The 15597-nt window shown below is 37.9% G+C and overlaps 1 protein-coding gene across 3 annotated transcripts in view; it reads left to right on the top strand.

Annotated features, from left to right (window-relative positions):
- GNAL (G protein subunit alpha L) overlaps positions 1-15597 on the top strand; it is a 188654-nt gene that overhangs the window by 133979 nt on the left and 39078 nt on the right. For all 3 annotated transcript variants that reach the window (XM_033135643.1, XM_033135645.1, XM_033135644.1), the window contains one exon: positions 6072-6169. In XM_033135643.1, coding sequence (XP_032991534.1) covers positions 6072-6169 — 98 coding nt within the window. The remainder of the gene's footprint in view (positions 1-6071; positions 6170-15597) is intronic.

The raw sequence follows: 15597 nt of genomic DNA, 5'->3' as shown, positions 1-15597 counted from the left end.
TGAGAAGGTGTGCGGATGTAAACTCGAGCTTTAGAAAATTCAGTTTGTGGAAGGAGAACTGACTCCGGGTGGTGAACACACACTGTGATATATAGATGATGTGATACAGAATTGTACACCTGAAACCTGGGTAACTTTACTAACACTTGTCACCCAATAATCTTTAATTTAAAAAGAAAGGAAGGGAGGGAGGAAGGGAGAGAAAAAAGGAAGGAAGAGAGGAAGAGAGGGAGGGAGGGAGAGAGACAGAGAAGGAGAGAAGGAGAGAAGGAGAAGAGAAAGAGAGAAAGAAAGAAAATTCAGTTTGGACGGCTACTGACCCTGAAACGCGATTTCTAGGCTTTCTCAACTCAGTGACGTAAATCAACTCGGCAGAAAAATCACAGGGCTCATAAGATTAAAAATTAATAATAAAATGTAGCAAGCAATAGCTTGAGAGATACAAACAAGTATTCCTGACACTAAAATTATAAAGAAATATATCTATAAGTCATCCTATGAAGAATATTGTGCCATGAGCATAAGGAAAACCATTTTTACTCTCAACACAGTGAGTTTCCACCAGCCTTAGGACAGGGCACCAACGGTGAAAGCAGTCCTGCCTGAGCCCTGTGTGTGTAGCCAGAGCTTTCACTCCAGACCACTGGACAACTTTCATTTCAAGAAATGAGAAATATGCTTTTGATTATTTCAAAAATGAAAAAGTGTACCTCAAGTGTCAGTGTAACTAAAAACTTATTTTATTGTACTATATTAGCAGAGATATCACTCGAGAATTTTTATTCTTATGTGTCTTATTATCATATATTTATTTCCGTTTTAGAGCAATTATGAAGAATTTAAAAGCAAAATTAAAAAATTGTTTCTCATCTGAGAATTCCAAGTTAGTTTTGAATAAACTTTATTTATACATAAAGGAAGATGTTGATAGCATGTAGATTTTTAATTTTTTTATTTGAAATCAAAATTATCCTGTAAAAGTTTAAATCCTTTTAAAAAGTAGGTTTAAATTTGGTATTGTTATAATTTTATTTTCTATAACACAAGTCCAACTCATTTGAATAAGGGTAACATAAACATTCATGTATTTCATTTGCTCAATATATGAATATCCCAAGGCGAGTCTCATATTCAGTAATAACAGAAAAAAATTTAACTGTCACTGATGTAGGTGATGTTGGATCTGCAGGCAGTTTCTGAGTGTGGGCCGGGATTGTGTCTCGTGAAGCCGAAGAATGGAAACACGGACCAGGGAGAGGCAAAGAGTTTTAAAAAGAGGATAGTTTATTAGAGGCAGGAGAAGAGGTTGCAGCTCCTGAGCGGGAGGGGGTCCCGAATTGGGGGGTTGCCCCATGACTGAGGCAAAAGCTCTTACTTTTATACCTTCCCTTTGTTTGGGGAAGGGGAGCTGTTTGGAGAAGGGAACTGGCGCCTTCTAATGAATTTCGTCTACCAGGTTTGTTCTGCTTGCCCATCCTAAAGGAATTAGCAAAGTAACCCACCCTTATCTATCAGATCTGCTCCATCTGTCGGGCCAAAATGAATTTTATGATTAACCTCAAGGTCTTGTTACATTATGTCCTGGAGCGAAGGAGTAATTTCAAAACCTGGAGTTTTAGGAAATGGCTGTCTTTTCTTTATTTTACCAGGGACCTATCTATCTACCTAGCAATCATACTAACTAACCTGTCTCCTCACTTACACTTAGTGATTTCTTTTTATGCCCTCATTTTCTGTATACTCTGGGATGTCAAAAGTAGGTTACATTTCACTGTGAATCACTCTTTTTTGAGACATATGTACACACAACACTGAAATTATTTTTTAGTATTATTCATCTTAGTTGCTAATGGAGGCATGTTAAAATTATTCCTCATATTTATTTCCCAGTTGTTGTAGCAAATGTATGAGAATTCTAGCCTGGCTCTGAACAAATGTTTAATAATCACTGAAAAAGCTGCACTGACTGACTGAATATTTAATGATTTTACAGAATCATTTCTTTATTTGTTAATGTATTTTTAGTTGAGAGAGTTGCATTGTGGCCCTGATTTTTTAAAGCTTTTATCTTTTAGAAATAATGTTGAAATAAAACAATATGGTATAAGAGATTTGCTACAAAATAATAAAAGTGGGGAAAAGGGCATGAAATAGAGATAAAAGAAAATTGTCAGTATGTTGATAAATGAGGAAGCTGAGTAATGAGTGCCTCGGGGGCCATTTTCTCTACTTTTGTAAGTTTGAATTTTTCCCTAGTAAAATGTTAATGAAGCAACAGCATCAGCATGCCTAGAATTTTCCATGCCGTTTTTTTTTTTTTTTTTTTTTTTTAGAACCCCTTAAAAAGTACACATGGAGAATCTTGGGGACCCAGCTATATTCTAGTGCAACATCTTTGTTTACCAATGAGGAAGCTGAAGCAAAGAGAGATTGTTGTTGCTTTGATGTCTCTTTGGTGGTGTCCAAAGCATCTATTTTAAAATCACAGTGCCTATACTTCCTGCCTTATTACTATGTCAACATGTACCCCAGAAATCGTGTATCTTGATTCTTGGATCAAGCACTCCTCTGTAATTCTGTCTCAAAGGCTTTAGCTCAGACTGTTAAAGAAAAAATTATTCTGACACTTGTTAAAGACAGCTAGGAACTTTATTCAAGGGACCACTGCACCAGGGTTTTGCAGTCAGGCGTGGGGACTGGAGATGGAACTCAACTCTGAATAGCACCGTGACTCAGGGGTTATGGCTATCTGCAAAGACCATCTCAAGAATAGTGTAATGGAGTATTTCTCTTGGGACATGATATGTGTGTGTGTGTGTGTGTGTGTTTTCACATGGCTCATAGAAGGAAAACCTACAAATTTCATAAGACTGATAGGAGTAGCAGTGGGAGATTCCAGAAGGAAACATAAATCTAGGGAGATAAGATAAAAACTGAGGTGTTCAGCTACTATCCTTCATATAAAGATTGTCCCTTCTTAACAACTGTGGACAGTTTGGATTTGTTGATGATAATGATAGACAGAGCAACATATGATAGATATAGAGACACGTGACATAACTTTAAAGATTGTTCCTCTGATGATTAGTGATGTTGAGCATCTTTTTATATGTCCATTGGCCATCTGTATGTCCTCTTTGGAGAAATGTCTATTTAGGTCCTCTGCCCATTTTTTAATTGGATTGTTTGGTATTTTGTTGTTAAGTTGTATGAGTTCCTTATATATTTTGGATATTAGCCCCTTATCAAAGGTGTTGTTTGCAAAATTCTTTTCCCATTCAGTTGGTTGCCTCTTTATTTTGTCGATGGTTTCTTTGCTGTGCAGAAGCTTTTTAGTTTGCTATAGTCCCATTCATTTATTTTAGCTTTTACTTCCTTTGCCTTTGAGGTCAAATTCATAAAATCCTCTTTGAACCCAAGGTCCATAAGTTTAGTACCTATGTTTTCTTCTATGCAGTTTATTGTTTCAGGTCTTATGCTTAGGTCTTTGATACATTTTGAGTTAATTTTGATATCACCTCACACGAGTTAGAATGTCTATCATCAACAAGACAAACAATAACAAGTGTTGGGTAGGCTTTGGAGAAACAGGAACCCTCATACACTGTTGGTGGGAATGCAGATTGGTGCAGCTACTATGGAAGGCAGTGTGGAGGTTCCTCAAAAAATTAACAATAGAATTACTGTGTGACCCAGCAATCCCTCTCCTGGGTATCTACCGAAAAAATCTGAAAACCTTTACCCATAAAGATATATGTGCTCCAATGTTTATTGCACTTTTATGTATAGTGGCCAAGACATGGAAACAACCAAAGTGTTCTTTCTTCGATAGATGAGTGGATAAAGAAAATGTGGTATATATACACAATGGAATACTATTCTGCCGTAAGAAAAAATAAAATGGTGCCATCTGTGACATCATGGATTGATCTTGAGATTATTATGCTAAGCAAAATAAATGAGACAGAAAAAGTAGAGAACCATATGGTTTCACTGATATGTGGGATATAAAACTCAAAGTAACAAAGGAACAAGACAACAAAGATCCAAAAACTGATAGACACAGACAATAGTTTAGTGGTTACCAGAGGGTAAGTGGGGAGAGGGGTGGTAGATGAGGGTCAAGGGGATCCAATATATGGTGATGGAAGGAGAACTGACTCCGGGTGGTGAACACACAATGGGATTTATAGATGATGTATTACAGAATTGAACACCTGAAATCTATGTAACTTTACAAACCATTGTCACCCCAATAAACTTTAATTGAAAAAAAAAAAAAAAGATTGTTCCGGATACTGGGAAGTGAGAACTGGACGTACTAGAACCTAAAGAAGCTTAAGCCTGGGGCGCTTCCCTCCTACTCTCCCTTCCAAGATTTTATACCTACTTGTATTCATAATTTTGTTTTTCTTTTTTCAAAGTGGGCCCCCAAATTGTATAAGCATTAGGCCCACAATACCTGGATTCATCCTTGTAAGGAATTGTGAATCCCTAAGAAAAATAGCAACCCTTAATTTTTTTCTTCCAAAGAATCTACTGTGTTTCCCAAAAAATAAGACCTAGCTGGACAATCAGTTCTAATGTGTCTTTTGGAGCAAAAATTAATATAAGACTGGGTTTTATGTTATATTATATTATATTATATTATATTATATTATACCCAGTCTTATAGTAAAATAAGACTGGGTCTTATATTAATTTTTGCTCCAAAAGACACATTAGAACTAGGCTTTCCAGGTGGGAATTCCCACCCGTTCTCAGGAATTTTTTTCGCTTTCCCATTCCCAAATCCAAAGAAAAGTTGGTAAGGAAATCGGGAAAATCGGCTCCTTGAAGCCAACTGTTTGGTAGTATTGGCTGTCACTTTGTGGAAACTATTCATTGTGGAGAACAGAAAACAGTTTATATCTCGGGATTCGGGAAAGGGAAAGTGAAAAAAAATTCCTGAGAACCGGTGGGAATTCCTGTCTGGAGACCCTAATTAGAGCTGATTGTCTGGCTAAGTCTTATTTTCAGGGAAACGGGGTATGCTGATTCTTTGGAATTCCTGTCTGGAGACCCTAATTAGAGCTGATTGTCTGGCTAAGTCTTATTTTCAGGGAAACGGGGTATGCTGATTCTTTGGGAGCCTGGCAGCCATGGTGAACATAAAGGCTTCAGTTGCTACTGGCCACGTAGCCCCAGACCCTTCTATACAGATCAAATATAGAAATGGGTGCTTCCTGGGTTGCCATGAGGGGCAAATGACTGATACGGGAAGAAATGTAAATATTCTAACAGTGTTTTGTGAAAATTTCTATTTAGCAACTATGTATAGTCATTTGTTTCCATAACTCTAAGTTAATTTTGGAGATATGAATTCCTAAAACCACCTTTTACTTTGAGATAAGGATTGTTCTTGTTTTAGAGGATGCTGCTTATCATAATGAATAAAACTGAACACTATGCCCGCACAGATTTGAGTGAACCAGAAATCACAGTTTACACTAAAATCATAGTTTTTTAAAATGGCAAAAAGCACACAAAATTACTATCCCCCAAAGAGTATGATTTTAAAGGTCTCTTTCTAAAGTACCTAATGCTTCTGGGCCATATATACCCTATGTGATCAACCACGTCTATTCATAATCATGGCTCACACAGAAAAGTTAAAAGACAGCAGCTAGAACAGAACTTAACATTATAGACATATTTTTTCCTTGCCAAAGTGTCAGTTCCACTAGTAAAGTTACTGAATACTAAGAACTTTCAAATTGTTAGTTAGTTGTATTTCTCGTTAATGAATGTCATTAACTTTTGACTTGTAATTTTCATTTTGGGGAACTTTCTGGAATAATAAAAATGTTTGACAAGTTGATGTGAGTGATGATAACACAGATGTATCTTTTTTCATCACACTGAATACGAGATCTGTGCATTTTACGATGTGTAGACTTCCTCGAAAATAATTCATGTGCTACCTGCTAAATTTGGCAGGGGGTCGGGTTTTTACTTTTTAAAAGTTTTTACTTTTAACTTTTTGAAAGATTATAACACATGCATTCTCTTGTAACTTTTTCAAATTTTAGGAATTCTTTGATCATGTGAAGAAACTTTGGGATGATGAAGGCGTGAAGGCGTGCTTTGAGAGGTCCAATGAATACCAGCTGATCGACTGCGCACAGTAGTAAGTCGGCTCTGAGCCAGGCCTCTTTGAAGATAGAATTGCATGCGCAGTTGTGTCTGTTGTGCTGCCCTCCCCAGATTACTGACATCTCTTAAATACAAGGAACAAATAATTAACATCTTGCTACAGAAATCAACTTTTAAAATGAGTTGTGTTTAATAGATGGAAAATTGAAAATCCAATAGGAATCAGTTTCACGGAAGAACCAGAAACATGTTGCATTCATTTTATTTTGATCACTGTTTTCAGTTCTATTCATTGTTTTGCTTCTATAGGGTTATAGGCATATCTGTAAATACTTAGATATTTGTTATTATATTTTAATTTTGGAGCAGGGGCCCCCAAATTAAATTTTAAAATAATATTAACATCTGCAATCAAGCCCAAGCTCTTACTTAAAGTGATAAGTGATACACATTAGAAGTAGATTAGAGCATTGAAAGTAGATGGTAGCTAATATAATGCGTAAATAGTTGATGAAAAATGTAATGAAGAGAAATAAGCAATAAGTAAAGGACTCTGGTGCCACAGCTGGCTGATTGTTTTTCTCTGAAATGCTTATTTTACTGTTTTCTTTTGCTATTTTAGATTCATTCTGTATCTGTTAGAGAATAATGGTTCCCCCAGGAGAATGTTAATCAAGATGGTCTAGATATGTTTGCCATTTCGCTAACAAAAACTGCATTTAACTAGTTGTTTTACATGACTCTTTGAGCAGCAAGAAATGGAGTGCTTTTACATTTTTAGTCTACAACTCTAAAAATGCATATGTGTGAAAAAGATTCTATAAGCATAAAATCTGGGTATTTACAACATTGAGAACTAACTAATGGAGTTATTCTGTAAACACTGGTTTCATGGAGAAAGGGTTGTGTGGGTGCCCCCAGCCCTTTCTCATCCATAGGAGTTTAGGCACCATCACCTGTGACAGGCACTGCGAGGGGCCAACGGCAAGGGCCCCAGGAGGGGTCGCTGGGCTGTCCTGTCAGTAACAAGAAGCCACTCTGGGAAGAATGGCCATAAACAAGTGAAAGAGGTCAGTGCGGCCAGACTCTCCCGAGTGCTGAAGGCCATGACAAGGACCTTGGATTTTCTTCCAAATGGAATGAATCATCATCCGCTCCAAGGTTGTCAGGGTTACTCTGAGGTTACTCTGAGGTCAGGGTTACTCTGGCTGCTATCTGGAGAATTAAAAAAGGGAGGCGGACACCCCAGTAGGATGCCTTGGGTCAGGTGGTGGCCTTGGACGGGAGCTCTGGGTGCTGAAGGGACAGAACTGGGTGGTGGATCAGACAAGGGAGACAGAGGAAAAGTGGGATTCAGGATGACAATATGGTAGGTCCTGGTGCCATTTATTGAGGTGGGAAACCCTGGGAGATGTTGTTTATGGGAGAACAGAGGGAAGCTATCAAGCTCCGGTTTGGAGAAGTTAAGTTTGAGATGCCAAAGGGATATCTAAGGGATTTATTTTACTTCCTTCTTATCACAACCATGAACTGGCTACACCCCCACACACACACCTCCGCTCCCACCCCCAGTCCAGGAGCATTTGGTGAGCAGCAGCTCTGTCCTCCCCTCCACAGGGCAGAGTAAAACATGCAGATGCAGCACAGACCTGCTCCACACACCCTGAAATGACCATCAAAGTTTGAGCCTCCACTGCATATGCTAAAAAAACAATGTACTAATTAAAAATTTTTATTAATTAGAAAAGTGTTTAAAATTTCTCATTTCCTGCCATGCTTAACAGTTCCTTCAAGACTTACCCTAAAACATAATCCCTTTTTACATTGGCCATGCCCTCAAGTTTACATTTGTGAAGACATACCTGTGGTTACGCTCATGTCATTTAGTAGGTACATTTGTTTTTATTTCACAGCTGGATCATTCAGTCCATGAAAGCTGAGCTGGTTTAGATTTGGGTGTAGGAGTGGGAGAAGATTCCCAGTGGAGCTCAAACTCTGTCTAAGCGGGTCCCAGGAGGCACCCCTCTTCCTGAAAGTCCTTTATTTTCCCTTTTACTCTCACTTGCTTTTTCTCTAAATGATTTTACAATCATTTAAAAGCCATGACAGAATTATATGCTAAATCACAATGATTTTAGAGATGGAAAGGATATACTAAGAAAATGCTAACAGCTGGAATTTCTAGCACAGCTCATAATAATATTGAAATTCACATACGTTTGAATTTTAAAATTTATGTGGAATATGTTTTATCATCCTTTTCCAGTATTTCTTGAGCAAAGATGTAAGGAAACACCATAGTGCTGCCCAATGTCGAATTAGGAATTTTTCTTTCTTAAAAAAAAAGAAACAGACAACTTATTCTCACATCACCGTAGTGATAGAGTTGATGATTGAATTTAAAACAGAATATGCAAATATAAATTTTTAAAAAACAAGTAGTAGTATGGGCCTTGACAATAAGTAGTTAGGATTCAGATCTTACCAAGAGCCACGGATAAAAACCTCCTTGAGAGTGAGACTCTGGGGCATGAGGTCAAGACGCCCCTTCCAGGCTTGTGAGGAATAAAACACCAAAGTTTTGTTTATGCTTCCTTAACTGTGGGCCTGGCAGAATCACAGAAACCAGTTCCCCCTCTAGACTTCACAATTTAGCTTAATCCTAATTCCTTCAACTTTGCTTTTTTAGTCTATTTTCATACACATGAGAATCAAGTTGAATCAGTAACGTTTATTGCTTAATTAATAACTGTCTTGTTTTTCCTCTACACTCAGATTTTGAGATGGATGGTTGTAAGGGATTTCAAAAACAAGTAATATTTGAATAACATTTGTTAACCAATAAACGGCTGCCACATTCTTTTATGTTGCCAAATAAGATGGTAAAGGACTATAAGCTGCTTCCATCTCCCATCTCCATCCCTTCATAAAAGAAAAAACATTTCAATGTCAAATCAGTGAAGGAACATGATCTCAGAGTAACGCCCCGGGACCACGAGACTCTGGTCATCTTGTCCAACCCACTAGATTTTTAATTCCTTGGGGAGTGTGTATAATTCATCCTTAAATGCCTAGCTCTTAGGTGAGGGTTCTTGCATAAAGTCGGCGCTCAGTTAAGTGCTATTTGAAATAAATGAACTGACAGAACAGAAGCCCCATATTCAATATGGTGCTAATGGGAAAGCTGACCCTGTCTCTTTAAAGTGCACGTGCCACCCCCCACCCCCACACTCACACTCTAGAGCCTCTCTTCTTTCCCCTTGCACATTCCCAGTGTTCTGACATGTTTTCTTCTTTCCTCTCATCTAAATCGCTCTGAGAAAAGTTCTGACTTGCATCTTGGTGTGAATCTAAGTCACTGTGCTACCTTGCTCAACAGCATTGATTTTGAACCTTAATGCTTATTATGAAGGGCATAATTCTAAGCCCTCTTCAAATAACTTCTTCCATGGCAGAAACCATGGAAATATTTTGGGGAAGAGGTACTTCTCAATGATGCCAAAATTCTGTTAAGGCTGAGCTACTGATAAAGAATCTAGGGACAGTCTTGCAGGTCCTCAAAAGCTTAAACACAGAGGTGCCCAGCATCTCCACTCCTGGATATACAGATGGTGCCAAAAAAATGTATAAACATTTTAAGAAAGGAAAAAACTATTAAAATTGAAATACACAATATATACCAATAACAAAAGATGAATACAAGTCACATTTGACTTCTGTAATTACAAGAGGTGCTCAAAGTGGTTATCATCAACATGCAGACACTTCTGGTTATGGCGAACTACTGCTTGAGCAACGTTGACCAAAGTTTCCACTTGTATACGTTTTTTTGGCTCCTGCAGTATACCCAAGAGAATTAAAAACATATATCCAGACAAAAACTTGTGCACAAATATTCATAGCAGCATTACTCTTAATCCCCAAAAAGTGCAAACAAACCAAATGTCCATCAAATGGTGAAAGGATAAACAAAATGTGATACATGATACAGTGGAATATTATTCAGCAATGAAAAAGAATGAAGCCCTGATACATGCTACAACATGAATGAACATTGAAAACATTATGCTGAGTGAAAGAACCCTGACACAAAAGGTCACATATGATTCCATTTATATGAAATGTCCAGAATAGACAAATCCATAGAGACAGAAAGTAGAGTAGTGGTTGCCCAGGGCTTGGGGGTGGGAGAAACGGAGAGTGACTGCGAATGGATACAGGGTTTCTTTGGGGGAATAATGGGAATGTTCTAGAATTGGATAATAGTGATGGTTGTACAACCTTGTGCATATACTAAAAACCACTGACTTGTACACTTCAAAACGGTGAACTTTACATTATATGAATTACATCTCAATCTGAAAAAAGAAAGATTACGGGGAAGGAAGGATCCAGGGCAGGAGAAGCAATGGGAACAACTGGTCAAAACTGGTGAGGGGGGCAGACTCCTGTGGAGCCAGGGGTTCTCTGGTCAACAACAGATGAAAGTCTAAATGTTTGTTTAGTAGACCTGCTTCATGTTTTACCAGCCACAGATACATGCCACTCTCTAAGCCTGCAAACAGATAATGCGAATGGGAGTTCCCAAATTATAAATCATATACACCATTTATATGGTATGTAAATGAAAAGGCGACTAAGATCTATGTTATGCTATTTGGTATGCAAGGAGTGAAACTTGCTCAGGCAACTTCAAGAAAAGGGAAATTTGTTCTGAGTCTCATGGAAGCCACTGCAAGTCAGAGGCACTGGGGGAACCAGCTTTTCTGTTCCTGCTGTCTGGGCATTTTGAATTCTCTTTCCCTGTCTGCCCCTCTCGTCCCTGGCTCCTGACTGGCAGGTCCACTCCAAACTCTGCAGGCCAAATCCCAGAGAAAACAGAGGGAATCAGTTTTGCTAATAGTCAGGCAGCCTGTCCCCATCTAGCCTTGTCCCCCACCCCCTCACACTGTCCCACTGGCCCAGTCGGTAGCCACTTCCATGTCCCTGAAGAGAAACTGCATAACCACCAGGCCAGCCAGACTACACTGTCCGACACAGGACTGACATACCTAGAAGAGGAGGGGAACAATAACTATAACTGAGCTTTCAATATTGTACTTTTGGTAAAAATGAGTGTCTTTGAAGCATCAAGCAAGCTGTGCAAATGACCAGATTATATTTGATACACAATTCCCTAGTTCCCACTGTGAACATTAAAAACAATCTCTACTGCATTATCCCCCAAAATGCATTTCCTCTAAGTCCTAATAATAAGTGATTATGTAGCCATGGAAACAGCTATTTTGGGAGAAAGAAAATCAGAGGAAATTGGATATTTAGAACAGGTTTATAAAATCAGACTTTGCTTACTGTAACTTGAAACTTCTAAAGCTCAGGGTGTAGATTCTTATGCTTTGTACCAATGTGTTTACATGATAAGAGCCTCTAGGAGTACACCCATTTGATTAATTGGTGTTAGAATACTCTCAAAGATAGAGAACATCCCAGAAAAAAATTAAAAGAGCAATGAGAAAGGTAAAGTGATTTTCTGCTAAGTCCCGTCTGCCTTTGCCATCTGTTAGGAGCCGAGGTAACCACATCTACCCTCTCTAGCACTGATTTGAATCTCATAGCTCTCAAGTCCTTTAAGCTTTCAGGACAATTTGCAAATTATTACCAAAAATGAAGCTTCAACTTCAAAGTTGATTTTTTTGCAGGACATTTTAAAATAAACATACTATTGAATTCATTAAATATGTAATCAACTGCCTGGGTGCACATACACATTCTTAATTCTCATTTTGACCTTTATTTCTAGACAAATTTATGTTCAGTTTTATTTTCTCAACCTATGGAGTTGGAAATATTCCTGTTTTTGGGCAGTAATTTTTTTTTAGGTATGAAGAATAAATTTAGTGACTGGGTACAATATAGGTAGACCAAATATCTCAGTTGGTCAACCCATGGTTATCCTTTTCTTCTATACTTTTTTGGAAACCCTCATCCTGAGAAGGAATTTTTGAGAGGGCTGGCTTAGCACCAATATTTCTGTGTGAGTAGGAAACCTATACTTTTCCTCCTGTGTCTCTCTTTTACTCTCACTCTACTACCACATTCACACTTCTGACACCAGATGGAGGTGTGGGGAGCTTCCCCACCAAGCAGTTCTGTGACAGCAGCTGGTTGTCCTGAAATTTAACATTATCTACTTGGAGATGGTGTCAGACCGAATGGTTAAGGGCTCAGTCCTGTGAGATTCCCCCCACTTAGAGGCCACTTGCAAATAGTAGGTCCCCAGGTTACCCACAACTTCTCTCTGACTTGGCTACAAATCAGAGGTTCCCATGATCTCCTCCCCCTTGGGTTTGATTATTTGCTATAGCAGCTCAGGGAAACACTTACATTTGCCAGTTTATCAAAGGAAGTGATAAAGGATATAAATGAACGATGTGAAGAAGAGGTAAATACTGTATATAAGACAGTATTCTATCATGGAAATGTGTCACATTGTCACCTATGATGACGTGACAGTTACTGTATAATGAGTGCTTGGACTCACCTGTGGGGTAGCCTTTGATAAGGCAGGGCACTGCATCCTCTGTGCCTGCGGGGACCTCCCTTCACGATTATACTGTGGGAAAGGGGCTGCATCTTCTAAACAATGTCCAGTGCTCTGCATCTCTCTAAACAACAACACATCTGCAAGAAGTTGAAATTGCTGCATTATATCTTGATAGTTTGGGTTACGTAGGTATATGCATGTGTCAAAACTCAGCAAAGTGAGTGTGTCACAAATCACTTAAGATTTGTGTTTCTATGGATCTAAATTTTACATTTAAAAAAAACTGTGAACAAATATTAATGTCTAGATAAAGAACTGCATGCTGGAGTATTTAGAAAGAAGTGTACTGGTGTCTGCAGTTTCTTTGAAATACATTAAAAATAAGGTGGATAGATATGTCATTTTTTTAAGTACAGTAAACTGGTAATGACAGAATCTAGATGGTGAGTATTCAAGCATTCACTATAAAATTATTTCAAATGTGTTGTATGTTTCTTTCATAATAAAATGTAGGGGGAAGAAAAATAAACATAGGTATAGATGTGATCAGAAGGCGAAACCAAAATAAGTAACATAGTCTAGTAGCACAGGGTAACACATTGGTAGTACCCCACAAATTACAATATGGCACTTAAGACATTTGTTTGTATAAGGGGTTTTATTAAAGGTCTTTTAAGTGTTTGCTGAATTCTTTGAAACACTTCCAAGAAACCCAGGAAACTCGGGTTGAAAACCACTAAGTACTACTAACAAAGTGTACAGCTTGTGAATAGCGTAAGAGCAGTGTCCTGTATTTCTAAGCTTCAAAGTGCACCTGCAAAATAGCTCAGAATTATCAAAACTTACCATATGGGGGCACTCTTCTGTGAACATTATGTGAATTAATATATTGCTTCTCACACTAATCCAGAGACATATTATCCATATGACATAAAAAATATATAAATAAATAAAAGGGAAAAAATAATAGAATACCACAAAATTAAAATAACAGACAGAAACATAAGGGAAAAGAATCAGTAGAGACACAGAGCTACCAGAAAACAAAAGATAAAATGGCTACAAGAAATCCTCAAACATCAGTAATCACCCTAAATGTAAATGGATTGTGCTCACCAATAAAAAGGCAAACAGTAGTAGCTTGGGTCAAAAAATAAAATCCAACCATATACTGCCTTCAGGAGGCATATCTCAGCTGTATACACCAATATAGACTCAAAGTGAATGGTGGGAAGATGAAACTCCAAGTAAAGGGCATCCAGAGAAAAGTAGGTGTATCCATACTTATAACTGACAAAATAGATATCAAGATAAAAAAGGTAACAAGAAAAAAAAGGACATTTTATAATGGTAAAGAGAACAATACATCTAGAAGACATAACACTTATACAGGCACCCAATCTGGGAGTGCCAAAATATGTAAAGTGGCTACTAACAAAACTGAAAAGAGAAACTGAGGAAAACACAATTATAGTAGGGGACCTAAATACCCCATTGAGAGCTATAAATCATCCAAACAGAAAATAAGGAAATATCAGCCTTAAATAACACATTAGATCAGATGGACATAATCAACATTAACAGAGCATTTCATCCGAGAACACCAGATTATACATTGTCCTCTTCTGCACATGGAACATTGTCAAGGATAGACCATATGTTGAGACACAAAACTAGCCTCAACAAATTTAAGAAGATTGAAATCATACCAATAATATTCTCCAACCAAGCATATTCTCTGGAGAATTTTGCAGAGGTCAACTGCAAAATGAAAGTGAAAAAAACCCACAAATATGTGGAGCTTAAACAACATGATACTAAAGAATGGCTGGGTCAAAGAAGAAATAAAAGGAGAGTTCAAAAGATACATAGAGACAAATGAAAATAACAACATGATATACGAAGTGTGATAGAAAAATACGGTGAATGTTTAAATAAAAAAATTTATTACAGTAAAAGACACATTGCTGTGAATCCCCCTCAGAATACTCCCACTTGCTTCGAACATATTTATCCCATCATTCTTGCCACTTTCTGAAGCAGTTCTGTAAGTCCTCTTTCGTGAGTGTCTTTAGTTGTGCTGTCATGGCTGCTCAATGTCCTGAATGGATTCAAAACATTTTCCTTCCATAGTCATTTTTTTTTTATACTTGTAAATATTTATTGCCACAAATATGTCATCGAGGAGAACCTGTATGAAATATGATGGTTTTCAATTTTTAAATATTCAAATCTTGCTTGTTCCATAGTCATTTTGATTTTGGGGAAGAGCCAGAAGTTGCACACTGCCAGATCTGGTGAATAAGGTGGATGAGGACATACCATAATGTTTTTATTTGGCAAAAATTGCTGTATACCTATACCAGAAGTGATGTGTGACACGGAGAGTTGTCATGATGGAGGATGATTTATGGCCCACTTTAAAATACACCTGTCAACTGAAGCTCACACCCGACTGACTGCACCAAACAAGTTGAAACTTGTCATACACTGTTACCAAGGTTCAATGTGCCACTTCCCATATTGAAGATCCCTGCCTTTCCCTTGAATGGTACTCGGCAGCAGCATTCCCTGTATTTGTTGATCACAATGGGAAAGGCTCCATATCACACATCACTTCTGGTACTGCAATTTCTGTCATAAAAACATTATGGTGTGTCCTCATCCACTTTATTCACCAGATCTAGCACTGTGCAACTTCTGGTTCTTCCCCAAAGTCAAAATGACCAGGAAAGGTAAATGTTTTGAATCCATTCAGGACATTGAAGCAGCCATGACAGCGCAACTAAAGACACTCAAGAAGGAGGACTTCCAGAACTGCTTCAGAAAATGGCAAGAACAATGGGATAAGTGTGTTCGAAGCAAGGGGGAATATTCTGAGGGGGATTCATGGAAATGTGTCTTTTACTGTAATGATT

Source organism: Rhinolophus ferrumequinum, chromosome 19 (assembly GCF_004115265.2).
Source record: "Rhinolophus ferrumequinum isolate MPI-CBG mRhiFer1 chromosome 19, mRhiFer1_v1.p, whole genome shotgun sequence".
Taxonomy (NCBI): Eukaryota; Metazoa; Chordata; class Mammalia; order Chiroptera; family Rhinolophidae; genus Rhinolophus; species Rhinolophus ferrumequinum.
Note: the sequence above shows the minus strand (reverse complement) of the source record. Positions and strands in the feature narration are given on the sequence as shown.